The sequence below is a fragment of the Nannobrachium achirus genome (genome assembly GCF_963921795.1).
Source record: "Nannobrachium achirus genome assembly, chromosome: 9".
Lineage (NCBI taxonomy): Eukaryota > Metazoa > Chordata > Actinopteri > Myctophiformes > Myctophidae > Nannobrachium > Nannobrachium achirus.
This window is the reverse complement of record NC_137818.1, coordinates 2,702,473-2,720,384: the sequence shown is the minus strand read 5'-3', so window position 1 is coordinate 2,720,384 and position 17,912 is coordinate 2,702,473. Positions and strand designations below refer to the sequence as shown.

General features: G+C 41.3%; 1 protein-coding gene across 3 annotated transcripts in view; it reads left to right on the top strand.

The window, feature by feature from the left end:
* Positions 1-3,251: 3,251 nt before the first annotated feature.
* pcbp2 (poly(rC) binding protein 2) overlaps positions 3,252-17,912 on the top strand; it is a gene marked incomplete at its 3' end in the record, with an annotated part of 38,088 nt that continues 23,427 nt past the window's right edge. For all 3 annotated transcript variants that reach the window (XM_080734283.1, XM_080734282.1, XM_080734284.1), the window contains exons 1-7: positions 3,252-3,405; positions 8,568-8,710; positions 10,364-10,387; positions 10,478-10,510; positions 11,826-11,942; positions 14,282-14,413; positions 15,246-15,374. In XM_080734283.1, coding sequence (XP_080590409.1) covers positions 8,642-8,710; positions 10,364-10,387; positions 10,478-10,510; positions 11,826-11,942; positions 14,282-14,413; positions 15,246-15,374 — 504 coding nt within the window. In that variant the 5' untranslated portion in view covers positions 3,252-3,405; positions 8,568-8,641. The remainder of the gene's footprint in view (positions 3,406-8,567; positions 8,711-10,363; positions 10,388-10,477; positions 10,511-11,825; positions 11,943-14,281; positions 14,414-15,245; positions 15,375-17,912) is intronic.

Here is a 17,912-nt window from a genome sequence, read left to right as displayed (position 1 = left end):
GATGCAGCCGTTGTGAGCTTGTAGATCACACTCGGCTGCGACGCCGGAAGCTCCGTCCAATTTCTGCGCAATGCACGATGGGATGTTGGAAACTTGTGGATAGCCTATATACATTTCGGCCATTTGAAAATAACCGATCTACATTGCAAGATTGTAGATCTGCTACTTTCAAATGTTTTTTTTCCTACATTTTATTCATTGGAAAACTTGTGAAACAGGACATTCTGCATATAGTACTTTCTACTATCGTTACTTAAGTACATTTTGATACCAATGAATACTTTTGTACTTTTACTCAAGTACATTCCAAACGTCTACTTGTGGCAGAGTATTTCCACATTGATTGCAGTATTGATATTTTTACTTACGTAAAGAAATTGAGTATTTTTCGCCCACCATTGTTCATTAGAAAGGAACGGCTCCCTACTGCAGGGGTCTTCAACAGGGGGCCCGGGACCCCTAGGGGGTCCTCAAAGTTACTACAGGGGGTCCTCCAAATCTTTGTGTGATAGAAACTTATTTTTCCACCCTTTTTTAACCACTTCACGTCCATATTCTGAGAACTTTAGCCAAACTGCGAGGCGTTGTGAGCTTGTAGATCTGCTATTTTTGGCAAAGAGCTTTTGGAGGGGGAAAAGAGCAGACTAAGTACAGAGTGAAAGGTCAAGTTTATTAAGTATTGACGGTTCAAGTGGTTAAATATCTGAAAACACACATTAACATGAATCTAAAATACACTGATGATCAGGTTTGTTAAGTAACAGATTACATGTAATGGGATTACGTAATCAGATTACAAAAAAACAGGTAACTTGTAAAGTCTCAGGTTACATTTTAAAATGTGTAATCTGGATTACAGTAACGGATCTGAATGATGGGGGTTACATCATGCTGGATTACATTCTCCCCTTGCCCTCATCAATTTTACAAATAAGTTATTACGCCAAGCAAGCAAGTAGGTCGGGAGTGGCTTATTGTCGGTATCAGCCGGTAACACGCGGGAGTCTGTCCCCGTTACAATGCGCTAGACCCCTGGGAGATGGACTGCTGAGGTGGAGCGCCACACCTACCATCAGCTCCCAGTACTTGCCGCACGTCTTGCCAAGCCGTGCTACTCATACGCTGAGTTGGCGGTGCCCGGAATCGAACCCATGACCTTGCGGTACAAAGGCGAGAGCTCTACCGACTGAGCTACCCAGGCACACACATTACGCCAAACAAGAAAATAATCAAGTCTAATCAGCGTTTTGTACTGCCACTTGCTTAAGTTTATTTCTGTTGTCCTTTTCCTAATTTCATAGACTCAGTATATTCTTGTCTAGTTATCAATGGTAAAGCTTGTTTTATTTCATTAAAGAGAGTTTTGCTAAAAAGTAATCCAAAAGTAACTGAAAGTAACTAGTAGGCCTAGTTACTTTTTAAATTGTGATAATCAGATTACGTTACTGAGTACATTTTCTTTGCAAGTAACTTGTAACTGTAGGGGATTCCTTTTTAAAAGTAACCTGCACAACCCTGCCGACGATTGTGCTGTCAAACAATGAAACTATATGGAATCTATGAACAGGTTGTGGGGGTCCCTGCTTCATCTCTCTCTCCACTAAGGGGTCCTTGCAGGCCTGTCAATGCTCCTGGATTTCCCAGGAGTCTCCTGGATTTTGACCCCCATCTGTCCTGGGAATCTCCTGGATTGGCAAATCTCCTGGATTTCTCCTGGATTTTGTATCAAACTCCCAAAAATGTGGGGGCAGTGCATGCAACAGATATTCACTTAAAGGAGTGGCGACACCGGCCGAAAATTAACATTATGATACAGTAGGTCACGTGGTGTTTCTTCAAACAGTCTGAGAAGGAGGCGGGGCCGTATCAGTTAGTAGTGAATGTATACTTCGTCCGTCGTGCGGTGCCGCGCAATGCATACTTCGTCCGTCGTGCGGTGCCGCGCACAACCTTGTTGTTAGCGTGTAGCGTGGCTAGCGCTGCACCGCACGGCTATTTGCGAGAGCTATTGTGTGTGTACACACACACACAGGCTACACACACAGAGTGTATGAGCCACGGACCTCAGTCCTCTGAAACAGCAGGACATATGTCTGCTAAAAGGGCTCAAAGCTGCCGAGGAGGAGGAGATAGCTGGACGCTCGTTCTAAGCTTGCTCCGGTGTTTCCCCCAGTGCGCCTAGAGTTTAGAAACTCGCCTCCCTACCTCCAGTTCAGCCAATCACAAGCTTAAAAAATGAGTGCGGGCGCGGTTTTCCCCCAGTGCGCCTAGAATTTAGAAACTCGCGTCCCGGCCAGGTCCTCCAGTCAGGTTTAGCGGAAGACACAGCAGGGTATGGCCGACAAAACCGTCCCTTAGACGGGGAGAAGCGTGTTGACCCTCGTAACGAATCTCTGACACCTTTTTTGGAGAAGACATGTAATTTTTTACCGGTCTAATGGTGAATGGTGTATAATTTTTACCCCTAGAACTGATAGTTTTAAAGTTGGTTTAGAAAGTCGGAAACACGCCTCGGACAGCTTTTTTTGGGGCAGTTTCAAAAGATAATGATATGGATACTCGACTCCGCGAGTCTCCGCCCCTCCCCCATATTAGCCCAATCAAATTAATGTATTGCCGTTACTGTACAGAAAGTACTACTTTCAGTACAGTAACTACAATAAATTAATTTGATTGGGTAATTTAACATGGGGGTACATGACATCATTAAAGAAATTGGCTAATTTGATAGCCATAATTAGCTGTTTTGGCCGTGTCACGCCCCCTTTAAGTAATGACTTAAAGATGAGAAGTCATTATTAAAGATGTCTTACTTTTGCTTCAGTTCAGTCATCAAATCTGCACACCTACATTTGGCATTTTAAGGCTGAAATTGTACCCATGCTAGTAAGTAAAGCAAGCCTGATAAAAGTATCAAACATGCACAAAATTCACAAGAACACAGGAGATTACAAATTCACAAGAACACAGGAGATTACAAATTCACAAGAACACAGGAGATTACAAATTCACAATAACACAGGAGATTACAAATTCACAATAACACAGGAGATTACAAATTCACAAGAACACAGGAGATTAAATCTACTATGTAAAATTTTTCTGAAAACGTTGATCTACTGTGAACCGGATCCCCATCGTTCATTTCAAAAAGAGCGGTTCAACGGACTCGCATCGTTGTGGGACGTCCCACCTCCACAGTGTGTTGTGTGTTAGCCGTTAGCCTGTTAGCTCCTCCATCCATCACAGCAGCCATAGTGGAGGTGGACCAGAGCAGCAGAGTTCCTCCTAACCCTCTTCCTTCTCCCCTGAATCCTCCTCTCCAGACCCTCCTCTACCCTCCACCCTCTACCCGCTACCCGGCCCCCTCCCCCCGGCTCCAGCAGCGGACACGCAGCGGTCCTGGTAAGACTTTTATGGAGGTTTTTCTAGAGAAGAAGGGCCGTTAGAGGAGTTTATCATCATGGAGGGATGGATGGATGGACGGTGCTGCACGTAGGCCGCACTGCTGCTGGAGGGGCTGCCATGTCTGCTCTTTATAAGCAGGCAGGACCCCCTTCTCAAAGTGTTTAGTTCCCACCCAGAAGCAGAATTTGAGTGACAATTAAATGTTTGCTGTAAAAATAACATATATTCAAAGACTTAAAAAAAAATAGAAGGTTTTGGAATTCAATATTATTTATTTTAGGCTTGTTTATAAAGTGTTTACTAGATTTTTATCTGGTACTTAAATCCAACATATTTTAATTATTATCTAAGTCAGTGTATTTGTGATAGTGTATGTATTTTTTTTTGTATGAACCATTTAAACCATTTAAATGTTTTATATTTTTGTATAATTTTGCTCGATTTTTATTTTGTATTTGATTTATTTCATTAGGCTTGTTTCCAAAAGTGTTGTTAGTTGCTTAATTGGGACATACTCCAGAACATTTAAATTATTATTTAAACCAGTGTTTTTGTTTTCACAACCTCCAGATTTGTGTTGTTAGAAATAGAATGTTTTTTTGGGGGGGGAAGAACATCTTCCCAAATATTCCACAGTTTATATGGACGTTGTTGTGAGCTTGTAGATCTGCAAGTTATCAAACATCCCCATTTGTCATTATACAGTATTCTATTGGGCTTATAGTTTTCATAGACCTTGGGTGCTTGTTTCTCTCTCAACACCTGGCAACCGTGGAAAGGAGCCTGACTAGTTCCTGGAGGAATGCTAAGCTAAGCTAATGCTAATAATGGAATAATAATAACAACAATAATAATAATATACAATGTTAACGTTGCCTTCCAAGCTGTCCGGGCTTCCAGTCGTGTGTTTCATACATGTTTACTCATGTTTAAGCTCAAAGCAGCACTTATTGGTGCGGTTTGTTGGTTGAAGAATGTGTTTTTAAAAACCGGGATTTCTCCCAACTTTGCCAAGCTATGCTAAGCTAAGCTAAATGCTAACGTAACGTTGGGATGCGATGCATCTAAACTCCACCGTTAGCTTTAGCTTCGCTGCTGTTGTTAGCAGCTACAGTTTAGTTGGTAGTTTTTATTGTTTTATTTTATCCCATTTAGACCTGGACTTATTTTATACTTTAGTAGTTATTGAACAATAGCAGATATACAAGCTCACTGCCGCGATGTGAGCTTGTATGTGTGCTATTTGTTGAAAAAACATAGTGGAAATGTGTGCAAATGTGCAAATCTTTTAATATATAATTTTAAAAGCAAACCTTTGTAACTTAAATCTGTGCTACTGGTCTGGGGGGTCCCTGGAACAACATATTTTGAGTTGGGGGAAGAATAGGCCAACTACAATTTTGGGGGTCCTTGACGTGAAAAAGAGTTTGAGAACCATTGCATTGACAAAAACCTTAGAAGTAATAAGACCATTTTATAGACTATTTTTCAAAGAAATAGCAGATCTACAAGCTCACAGCACGGCACCGAGTGCTGTGCTGTGAGCTTGTAGATCTGCTATTTTTCAATATCTAAAGTATTAAATAATTCAATGTGTTACTGTGTTTATGTTGGTGGTGGTTGTTTGTTTTTATAATGACGGCTCAGAGACTGTGCTCTTCTCCCTGTTCTCCTGTTCTGGACAGCTTTTACCAATAACTACCAAATACAGGGTTCCCACGGTCATGAAATTCCTGGAAATATTTTTAAATTAGAAAAATATTTTTCCAGTACTGGAAAAGTTTTGGAATTTATCAAGGGTCCTGGAAGGTCCTGGAAAAAAATAGCTATGCATTGTCTTTGGTTATTGATTTTGTTAATACCTCTGAAATGACAAATTAAACATTGGCCAAATTGTCAAATATTAGAGGCAGAAATTGTGAAAATAGCAGATCTACACGCTCACAACGCGAGGCGTTGTGAGCATGTAGATCGGCTATTTTCACAATAAAACCGTGTTATACGAAATTCCTTAACTCTCTTCAAATACGATTATTTCAGGGGTAACGGCCTGAAAAGGTTGAGAACCACGGGCATACACTACCTGTCTTTGGGCATTGCGCATAGGAGTAAGCGACTCGTTATTGAGCTGAATTATTGTCCTGGAAATCGGGTTAAATATTCTGGAAAAGTTTTGGAAATGAATTGGTAAAGATGTGTGGGAACCCTGCAAATAGGACTGTGTTTTTTCCAAACCTTTTCACTTATTTATTCATCATTTGAGTCACAGAACCACCATTTGATGACATTTAGCCTCTCAGACCAGAACCTAGAATATTTTGTTGACGTTGGATAAGATTTTGTCCCACAATTCCATGCTGTATTGATATTAGTACCATAGGAGAGATAACAGGCAAACATTGATCAAAATAACAATTTTTCTACTTTCTATAATTTTGTAGACTTCTTGTGAATTAAGTAATGCATGTTTAACAATAATTTTAACTCTTAAGAGAGCATGAAATCAAACCGATTGGATCCTTTATGGGTCCATTTGGTTTCATGATTTGACACTCTCAAAGAGTTAAAGATCTATGAGATCTATTGGTTACCAACTCAACATCATTTAGCTGGGGACCACCTGGAACCCCCTCAAGGACCGCCTGTTGAAAACGGGACATAACTAGGACATCGTTAACGCTAACTAGTACTTCCATCCCCATCCTTCATGAGACTAGTGGACCATTGTGCTGAAATGCAAAGCTGGGATCTGACGTGATGATCAAGTGCTAATTCTCCCTGGAACCAGGGACCCCCATTTGAAACCAGTGGTCCTTGGGCAGGGGGTCCCAGGGGGTTCCAGGTGTTACCCAGCTAAATGATGGAGAGTTGGTAACCATGAAACCAGTGGTCCTTGGGCAGGGGGTTCCAGGTGTTACCCAGCTAAACCAGTGGTCCTTGGGCAGGGGGTTCCAGGTGTTACCAACCAGTGGTCCTTGGGCAGGGGGTTCCAGGTGTTACCAACCAGTGGTCCTTGGGCAGGGGGTTCCAGGTGTTACCAACCAGTGGTCCTTGGGCAGGGGGTTCCAGGTGTTACCAACCAGTGGTCCTTGGGCAGGGGGTTCCAGGTGTTACCAACCAGTGGTCCTTGGGCAGGGGGTTCCAGGTGTTACCCTTGGGCAGGGGGTTCCAGGTGTTACCCTTGGGCAGGGGGTTCCAGGTGTTACCCAGCTAAATTGTTGTCTTGGGTGACTTGTTGTCTTGTTGTTGTGGGTTGATGTTTTTGTGTGTAATAAGGCTGAGAGTGCTCCTGGCACAAGCATTTCATTGTATGTCTGTACCTGTATGGATATGCATGTGACTAATAAACCTGAACCTGAACCTAAATGATGGAGAGTTGGTAACCAAATGGACCCTTATAGATTGAGAGGAAACTTTACGCTGTCAAGAGCAAAATTGTCTACACAATTATAAAATGTAGAAGAATTGTTATTTTGATTGTTTGCCTGTTGTCTCTCCTATGACACCAACATCAATACAGCATGGAATTGTGGACAAAATCATATCCAACAATAACATTCTACGTTTTGGGTCTGATCCTAAAATCTATAATGAAGCTATTCATGAAACAACGTGAAAAATCTCCCAAAAATATTTTATACAACATGTAGTGGGGACTCTGGGGAGGGTCCCTGGCTTCATCTCCTCTCAGCTAGGGGGTCCTTGGGCTGAAGGAGCATTTAAGACCCCTGCTCTAGAAAGTAAACAATTCCATATTTTTGTCTTGCCTGGCTGCTTCAGTGTGCACAACATTCCCCCATTATCGATGGATTGTGATTGTACAAAGAAATATAGTAGTGTAAATTTAACCCATTCAGAACGGGTACATATTATTGTGTATCATTATTTTATGCTCTAACTATTGAAAAATAGCAGATATACAAGCCGCGCTGCGAGCTTGTAGATCTGCTGTTTTTGAAAAATCATGAAAATTAGAATTTTGACCCTATAAGTGTCTTGATTTTTTTGAAAAACCTACGTTTCTATGTCAGCAATCTGGCCAGCCGTCGTCGAAGAAAAGGTCCTTTTCACTTAACTGGAGCTCAGTTAGTCTGTTCTTGAGAGACTACTATGTCAGTGGTTCTCAAACCTTTTCATGTGAAGGACCCCCAAACTGTATTTGGCCATGGCCCCCATCTCAAAATATGTAGTAAATTTGACAAACATTCGCTTTGAAAATACATATATTCAAAGATTTGCACATATTATTATCATGACTTTTTCAAAAATAGCAGATCTACAAGCTTGTGAGCTTGTATATCTGCTATTTTTCACTGGTTAAAGCATTCAATAATTCTAGGCCTAAATGGGTTTTAAAATAAACTGGTCCCTTTGTGCAATTCTTAGGATTAAAAATAATAATAATAATAAAGATTGTGCTGCTGGTTAAAACTGTGGCCCACACTCCAGATATGAGGACCTCTGATACCCATGAATAAATAAACATTTTATTTGTTGACTTGCACAGATGACTCAACGCGGCTGAAAGGCAAAAACAAACATCCACAGATCAATAGAACAAAAACAAACCTGAGGACCTCGGGTCCATCTCAGAAATCGAAATAATCGATTCATTTAATGTTAGGATGTTAACCGATTCTACAGATGTGCCCTAAATCAGTCGTTTTTCGTGCCAAAATGATTGATGTATTTTGTTTGGCCGTGGGCCCCCATCTGAAACTGTTTTGTGTCACGGAGAAGATTTTCTGTCTATTTATCTACCTATTTATTTATATATATATTTTAAATACCGAATATTCTCTATTTCATATTTTCAAGAAATTGCCGATTTACAAGCTCGCAGTGCGGCCCTAAGTGACGTGCTGTGAGCTTGTACATCTGCTGTTTTTGAGAACTACTGTTCTAAAGGAGTTATGTTGCCTTCTTCCTGGTTATAATAGGATAAAGCAGAAGTATAACAGAAAATCTAACGCATAACTTTAAATAATGCATCAAAGTGGAGTCGACAGGAGGCAAACAACACATTAGGAGCTGCTACAAACACAGCAACGAACAGAAGGAGAAAAGCACACAATGGGTTGTTTTATCAATTTCCAATATCTTTTTTAAATTAATTTGTTTGATTAACTGTTGCGCTCCTTCCTTCACTTGTCTTCCAGATCGTATTGCTGAGACCAAAGATTCTGTGTCTTCGTGGCCTGTGTAGTGTGGTGTGGAACCTGCAGCAGCAGCTATGGACACCGGTGTGGTTGAAGGAGGACTTAATGTCACCCTGACCATCAGGCTACTCATGCATGGAAAGGTCAGTGTCCTGATGGTGGTGTCGGTCCCACGGCAGAATCATCTGTAGTCTTCAGGATGCAAAAATGTGGCCGCACACACTGGTAGCCAAGTGCCAATACTTTATTCTAGGATGTAGACAACTGCCTTACCCTGAAGAAGACTGTTGTCTGCCGAAACTAGTCTCGCGTAGCCAGACAACTATTCCACAATCTCCGAATGCTATATAGAGTCTGAAACGGCAGCTCCCGAACGGCGAGTATCGGAAGTAGCCACTGCTGCACTGAACTGTAGTCCCACTGGAAACATAACAGAAACACAATAGCTCAGACAAAGTCATTCGAGCGGCCTATTCTTGTTATGGGTGTATAGTTTAAGGAGACATAACGCTCATAAAGAATCATTGTTTTCTTTTAAAAAATGAAATCATCCGTTTTTTTCTGTGCGAAAAAAAAAGAACGCATGTGTGTGCAAAGGGCTTTACTCTGTGTCCTAAAATATAAAAAGAATCTGCACTGGTATCTGAACACATTTTCAATGATTTGTTTGGTTTCACATGGCGTGTCATTCACCACTTTTAACTTAAGCTGGGAGAGGTTTATTGTCGGTATCGCTGTGAGAAACTGTCCCCGTTACAGTGCTCTAGAACAGGGGTTCCCTAACTGTTTTGTCTCAGGTCACCCCATAAATATTCTTTTAATCCGATGCACCCCTACATTATAATTTTCACTCCCAGCACCTTATATTTATAGCATATCGTCGTTGTCGGGTGGAAACCTTGTATGTCCAAAACCGTTCGTTTTGTATGAAACATCTATAAAATGCACTAAACTAGTGAAAACAGTAGATCTACAAGCACACAACGCCTCGTTTTGTGCGACAGTCTTGTATGATGAAGCAGGGCTTTGCTTTTACCAAAAGACGTACACATTAGAAACTTGGAGATACAAGGTTTCTGCCCGACAGTGACGATATTTTAGTGATTATGTTGCGATGAACACGTTGAGATAATAGCCATTTTGGTTAGAACTGACTGAAAATAACTTTGTACTTCAAGTTTAAAATGATACTAATTATTTTTTCAAGTGTCCAAATAAATTCCAAATATTATCAAATGATCTCGCGGCACCCCTGGACTGCCGTCACGGCACCCCAGGTTGCCCCGTCACCCACTTTGAAAACCCCTGTTCTAGAACCCCAGGAGATGTATTGTTGAGGAGGAGCAACACACCTACCATCAGCTCCCAGTACTTTACTGCATGACTTACAGTGTATGCTGCTGAGGTGGCTGGGATCAAACCCACGGCCTTGTGGTTCAAAGGCGAGAGCTCTACCGACTGAGCTGATATTCAAGCTTAACCCTGTGTCCCTGTGTTGGGTGTTATGTCCTTAACAGGGCAAGGATTTAATTAAAACAAAGGCGAGCTCCCACGTCGGCCAATAGTTCAGGCTATTTTTGCAGGACACGGTTAAATGCTGATGTAATAATAGGCTAAAAGGATAACACAAAAAGTCCTGGGCAATTGTTTCCATGCGGGTCCTATTCCCCTTCACTATACTATCATGCTGTTTACACTTTTAACTAATAAAGTATTCAATCAATCATTCAAGTGGTTAAAAATATTATTTCTACTTGGTTTGTAAAACAATGTTTTTGCTTCTCTCCCATCCGTAGGAGGTTGGAAGCATTATTGGAAAGGTAAGCCTTTGTTTTCACTTCCAAGATAATCCTGAGATCCTTTACAGGCTGTTTGTTAATCTGTGTTCTTTGTGTTTGCTTCGTCTGCAGAAAGGAGAGTCTGTGAAGAAGATGAGAGAGGAGGTATGTTCTGGTCCAGATGACATCACAGTTTACAGTACAATACACTTCATTTGTAGAGCACATTTTACAGCCAAAATGTACTAAGTGCTGTACAGAACACTATAAGGTTAAAATACAAAAAAGAATCAGACCCTTCCTCACCCAGGAGTCAGCCCAGCTCCTCATCCAGACATCAGTCATATATAACTCAACTATTGTAACTCTCTCCTCACTGGCCTCCCGGCATGTGCACTTAAACCTCTGCAACTGATCCAAAATGTTGTGTGGCACCTCCATATCTCCAAAACCTACCGTAATCAACCCCTACAACCCCACCCGTTCACTCAGATCAGCCAACACAAGGATGCTGACAGAACCCTCACTAAAAACCCAGGACAAAAATCCCAAAAAGCCCTGCTTCATCATACAAGGCTGTCGCACAACAGTAGTGAAAACAGCAGATCTACAAGCACACAACGCCTCACACCGCGAGGCGTTGTCCGTTGTGTGCTTGTAGATTGTCTGTTTTCACTAGTTTAAATCGTTTTTAAAATGATACATACAACACTGGCTTTCAAGCAGTTTCAAGGGGCACACTTGACCCTTCTCAGGGGCACACCAAAGGTCCCCAGGACCAGTGGTTGAGAAACACTGATCTAAATGCCTAAATTGTGGGATCCCTCTCAGCCATGAGAGGTATTTCTGTTTTGTTTGCTTTAATCCCAGCAAAAAGTCTCTTTCTGAAAAAGCCGTGTCTGTGACTCAGGGCTCACATTCACCAAATATTCGAATATCAAAGTCACTATTCGACGTTGTTCACCGAAGTCGAATATTCGCTTATTTTTATTTTTTTATTGTTTTCTCTTAAAAAAATAAAGAGTTTATAAAGCTTGGCTAGATAGGAAGAATGAGATGTCAATGTCCCTGGTGGATGAATTTGTTAATGCTCTATACCAGGGGGTTCTCAAACCTTTTTAGGCTGTGACCCCCAATATAAACATATTTGAACTGGGGACCCCCACCCTGACAAGCACTTGGAATTGTAGGTATTACATTTAATGTGACTCGTTTCCGCAGATAAATATTGTGAAAATAGCAGATCTACATCTGAGCATATAGATCTGCTATTTTCACAATGTTCTCCTCTTGCTTACTTAATATTTGACAGTTTGGCCAGTCCTGTCGAATATTCGACTATTCGAATACTTTGAGGTTGAATAATTCGAATACTAAAAATCACTATTCGTGAATGCCCTAGCTCACAATATGATGAATGTTGAGCTGATGTCTGACGGCTGTGTCTGCGTGTCATTTCCTCTTCCTGTGTTTTCCTCAGAGCGGAGCCAGGATCAACATCTCAGAGGGGAACTGTCCAGAGAGGATCATCACCCTGGCAGGGCCCACCACCGCCATCTTTAAGGCCTTCTCCATGATCATCGAAAAACTGGAAGAGGTTTGGAGCTGATTCCTTATCCTACGTCTCTAATGAGTTTCTATCCAAGTGCCGTCAGATTCCTGTTCCATCCACACAAGTATAATGAGTCACCTTCTGGTTTCTATCCAGATTCATGGTCCATCCACACATCAACACTTTCCCAGCCCAAATCTATTGCAACCGTTTGCCCTACTAAGGCAGAGTGCAGTAACTACGTTTTCGGTTACACCAACTTATTTGTGTCGCCCAAAGGTCAAATTAGCCTTCATGATGTTGGGGGATGAACAATTACCTCAAGAACAGATGTACAATCAGTGTAATATCACTTTTATGTCTATATCTCATTTGGCTGGTCAGCTGTAACACTCACATTTTTAGTGGAATTCTTGTACGTAGTTACTGCACTCTGCCTTTGTAGGGTAAATTACTCGCCCGTACTTCTTTAGTACTTCAATTAGCTGACCGGAATTTTCCGGACTTGGTAATTAAAAACGAAAGAAATGATAATCATCGCAAGAAAACGATCCTCTCCGCTTCTTCTTCTACGGCTTATTCCAAATGATCTCAAAGCCGAGCCGGAAGTGCTTTTGATCGCTTCCAGATCACAATAGCTATTTTTAGCATTAAACGCATGATAAACGGTAGCGTCAGCTTAGCAGGTCGTCATTTCGTTCAGAAAACAGTTGACATGGAGTGTACATAGAGAGAGCATGCCGTGTGCATGTATCGATGTGCACGGATCGCGCACGCGGAGCGCCTCGCGGGAAGGATTTCTTCGCTAAAATCCCCACTGCAGGCAATGGAGAGATGTGGCTGAAAGAGCTGAAAGAGTACACAATCACCCAGGCTTTTTCAGTGAAACGACAGACTTGTAGTTGGGGCTCTCTGGTGGTCTTGTAAAATGAATGCTGTCTCAGATCAGAAGGTATATTCCTGAAATAGTAGAAATTCCTGGCTAAACCACCACCAGCCATTTCTGGGAGGCTGGGAAATTGTTACAGGGTTCCCACGGTCATGAAATTCCTGGAAATATTTTGAAATTAGAAAAATATTTTTCCAGTACTGGAAAAGTTTTGGAATTGATCAAGGGTCCTGGGAGGTCCTGGAAAAAAATAGCTATGCATTGTCTTTGGTTATTGATTTTGTTAATACCTCTGAAATGACAAATTAAACATTGGCCAAATACATGCTCACAGCGCCTCGCGACGCGAGGCGCTGTGAGCATGTAGATCGGCTATTTTCACAATAAAACCAACCGTGTTATACAAAATTCCTCAACTCTCTTCAAATATGATTATTTTCACGGCCTGAAAAGGTTGAGAACCACTGGCATACACTACCTGTCTTTGGGCATTGCACATAGGAGTAAGTGACTCGTTATTGAGCTGAATTATTGTTATATAGTCCTGGAAATCGGGTTAAATATTCTGGAAAAGTTTTGGAAATTAATTGGTAAAAATGTGTGGGAACCCTGTTGTTAAAAGAAAGTGGGCGACAAAAACTATGCCTAAAATCCAGTATGTATTCAATTAAACCAACATGGCATAAAACGTTGGTTCTCAACGTGGATTCCAGGGACTCTGTGGGTTCCTTTAGGAGGGTCTAAATTGACCCATGCACGTCTGTAACTCTGACAGTGTACAAACTGAATCACATTTGTGGTCTCCTGATAAATGTTTCCATTAGCCTCTCCTTGTGTTCTCCTGACAGATCAGGCCAGGTTTGAATGAAACCAATGATTCACATCTTTTAACACACTGACTGCCAGACTCTAATCACGTTGTGTTGTTCCTGTGCCAGCCATTTTCAATATTTTCGACTTTCCTTGGGGCCCCAAATAATGTTGTACTTTCACTTACATAATATAATATACGTATGTACAGTATATAGCTGAATAAAGACCTCTTCCTCCTCTTTCCAACAAAGTAAGTTGTGCCGATAACCCATTCAGAACGGGTACACATTATTGTGTATCATTATTTGATGCTTTAACTATTAAAAATAGCAGATATACAAGCTCACAGTGCGGCACTGTGAGCTTGTATATCTGCTATTTTTGAAAAATCGTGAAAATTAGAATTTTGACCGTGTCTTTTGAAAAACCTCTGTTTCTATGTCAGCAATCTGGCCAGCCATCGTCAAAGAAAAGGTCCTTTTCACTTAACTGGAGCTCAGTTAGTCTGTTCTTGAGAGACTACTATGTCAGCGATTCTCAAACCTTTTCATGTGAAGGACCCCCAAAATGATATGTATTTGGCCACGGACCCCCATCTCAAAATATCTAGTTCCAGGGACCCCCCAGAAGCAAAATTTGAGTTACAAACGTTGGCTTTGAAAATACATATATTCTCCTGCAGGACATCAGCAGCTCCATGACCAACAGCACGGCCACCAGCAAACCCCCGGTCACCCTGCGCATCGTGGTGCCTGCCAGCCAGTGTGGCTCGCTCATCGGCAAGGGAGGCTGCAAGATCAAAGAGATCCGAGAGGTTTGTCTTTGATATTAATTAAAAAACCCTTCAGTTAAGGATGAACCGTCGGCATCTGCCAGACATCTGTATCGGCCGATGTTGCCGTTTTCAGTCTATATCGGTATCGGCAAATGAAGCCGACATTAACCGATGGCAGTAGCCGATATTTATCTGATGTTGATAAGCTTACCTTTTACTGGGTGACATGTCCTCACAACAGTATAATAATGTGTGTGTGTTTGTGTGTCTGACCAGTCAACATGAGCTCAGGTACATGTAGCAGGGGACATCAATGTCCTCACAACAGTATAATAATATGTGTGTCCTCAGTCTACAGGAGCTCAGGTGCAGTAGCAGGTGTGTGTGTGTGTGTGTGTGTGTGTGTGTGTGTGTGTGTGTGTGTGTGTGTGTGTGTGTGTGTGTGTGTGTGTGTGTGTGTGTGTGTGTGTGTGTGTGTGTGTGTGTGTGTGACTGTGTGTGTGTGACTGTGTGTGTGACTGTGTGTGTGTGTGTGACTGTGTGTGACTGTGTGTGACTGTGTGTGACTGTGTGTGTGTGTGTGTGGAGTTCAGGTAGAAGGGGACATGCTAATGTCCTCACAAGTATATTAATATGTGTGTGTCTCCAGTCCACAGGAGCTCAGGTAGCAGGGTGTCTAATGTCCTCATAAGTATATTAATATGTGTGTCTCTCCAGTCCACAGGAGCTCAGGTTCAGGTAGCAGGGGACATGCTAATGTCCTCATAAGTATATTAATATGTGTGTCTCTCCAGTCCACAGGAGCTCAGGTTCAGGTAGAAGGGGACATGCTAATGTCCTCATAAGTATATTAATATGTGTGTGTCTCCAGTCTACAGGAGCTCAGGTTCAGGTAGCAGGGGACATGCTTCCTAACTCCACAGAGAGAGCCATCACCATAGCAGGGACCCCTCAGTCCATCATCGAGTGTGTGAAGCAGATCTGTGTCGTCATGCTCGAGGTAACGGCCCAGACGCCGCGGGTTAGAATCCCAGTGTGCTTGTCTCTGGAAATACATCACTAAAACTAATTTAATCGACACAACACTGCCTCATCAGAGTTGGTATTGTGACTTTATTTATTGTCAGATACTTGCATGTGTATTATTAGGTTTTTGGCCATTGAATGTGGAGATACTGTAGTTACTGTATGTCCATCATTGATTAGAATGACTAAGTTCAAGACGGGGGAAAGTCGCTATAGAATGTATTTTGACTGAGCGGTCGTCCTGTTATTTGACCTGTTCGCTGTGTCTTTCCCCTCTCTCCTCTATTCAATTCTATTACATTCAAAGGAAGCTTTATTGGCATGAGAAAACATACGTTTACATTGCCAAAGCAAGTGTCACAAATAAGATAAAAACAGTTGAAAATGGGGAATATATACTGTATAGTCTACATGGGAGGGCAGCATTGTGTAAACAGAGCTATGTCGCATTGTGACATTATATATATGTACAGGGTATAATGCTTTTGGAACAAATAGCAGCATTATTCTTTCTCAAAATGCATTTAGAGGTAGCAGCTCTGTTTCATACTGTATGTACAGTAGGTCTAGATGTTTCATACTGTATGTACAGTAGGTCTAGATGTTTCATACTGTATGTACAGTAGGTCTAGATGTTTCATACTGTATGTACAGTAGGTCTAGATGTTTCATACTGTATGTACAGTAGGTCTAGATGTTTCATACTGTATGTACAGTAGGTCTAGATGTTTCATACTGTATGTGCAGTAGGTCTAGATGTTTCATACTGTATGTACAGTAGGTCTAGATGTTTCATACTGTATGTACAGTAGGTCTAGATGTTTCATACTGTATGTACAGTAGGTCTAGATGTTTCATACTGTATGTACAGTAGGTCTAGATGTTTCATACTGTATGTGCAGTAGGTCTAGATGTTTCATACTGTATGTGCAGTAGGTCTAGATGTTTCATACTGTATGTGCAGTAGGTCTAGATGTTTCATACTGTATGTGCAGTAGGTCTAGATGTTTCATACTGTATGTACAGTAGGTCTAGATGTTTCATACTGTATGTACAGCAGGTCTAGATGTTTCATACTGTATGTACAGTAGGTCTAGATGTTTCATACTGTATGTACAGCAGGTCTAGATGTTTCATACTGTATGTGCAGTAGGTCTAGATGTTTCATACTGTATGTACAGTAGGTCTAGATGTTTCATACTGTATGTGCAGTAGGTCTAGATGTTTCATACTGTATGTGCAGTAGGTCTAGATGTTTCATACTGTATGTACAGTAGGTCTAGATGTTTCATACTGTATGTGCAGTAGGTCTAGATGTTTCATACTGTATGTACAGTAGGTCTAGATGTTTCATACTGTATGTGCAGTAGGTCTAGATGTTTCATACTGTATGTGCAGTAGGTCTAGATGTTTCATACTGTATGTGCAGTAGGTCTAGATGTTTCATACTGTATGTGCAGTAGGTCTAGATGTTTCATACTGTATGTGCAGTAGGTCTAGATGTTTCATACTGTATGTGCAGTAGGTCTAGATGTTTCATACTGTATGTGCAGTAGGTCTAGATGTTTCATACTGTATGTACAGTAGGTCTAGATGTTTCATACTGTATGTACAGTAGGTCTAGATGTTTCATACTGTATGTACAGTAGGTCTAGATGTTTCATACTGTATGTACAGTAGGTCTAGATGTTTCATACTGTATGTGCAGTAGGTCTAGATGTTTCATACTGTATGTACAGTAGGTCTAGATGTTTCATACTGTATGTGCAGTAGGTCTAGATGTTTCATACTGTATGTACAGTAGGTCTAGATGTTTCATACTGTATGTGCAGTAGGTCTAGATGTTTCATACTGTATGTGCAGTAGGTCTAGATGTTTCATACTGTATGTGCAGTAGGTCTAGATGTTTCATACTGTATGTGCAGTAGGTCTAGATGTTTCATACTGTATGTGCAGTAGGTCTAGATGTTTCATACTGTATGTGCAGTAGGTCTAGATGTTTCATACTGTATGTGCAGTAGGTCTAGATGTTTCATACTGTATGTACAGCAGGTCTAGATGTTTCATACTGTATGTACAGTAGGTCTAGATGTTTCATACTGTATGTACAGCAGGTCTAGATGTTCCATACTGTATGTGCAGTAGGTCTAGATGTTTCATACTGTATGTGCAGTAGGTCTAGATGTTTCATACTGTATGTGCAGTAGGTCTAGATGTTTCATACTGTATGTGCAGTAGGTCTAGATGTTTCATACTGTATGTGCAGTAGGTCTAGATGTTTCATACTGTATGTGCAGTAGGTCTAGATGTTTCATACTGTATGTACAGCAGGTCTAGATGTTTCATACTGTATGTGCAGTAGGTCTAGATGTTTCATACTGTATGTGCAGTAGGTCTAGATGTTTCATACTGTATGTACAGTAGGTCTAGATGTTTCATACTGTATGTGCAGTAGGTCTAGATGTTTCATACTGTATGTACAGTAGGTCTAGATGTTTCATACTGTATGTGC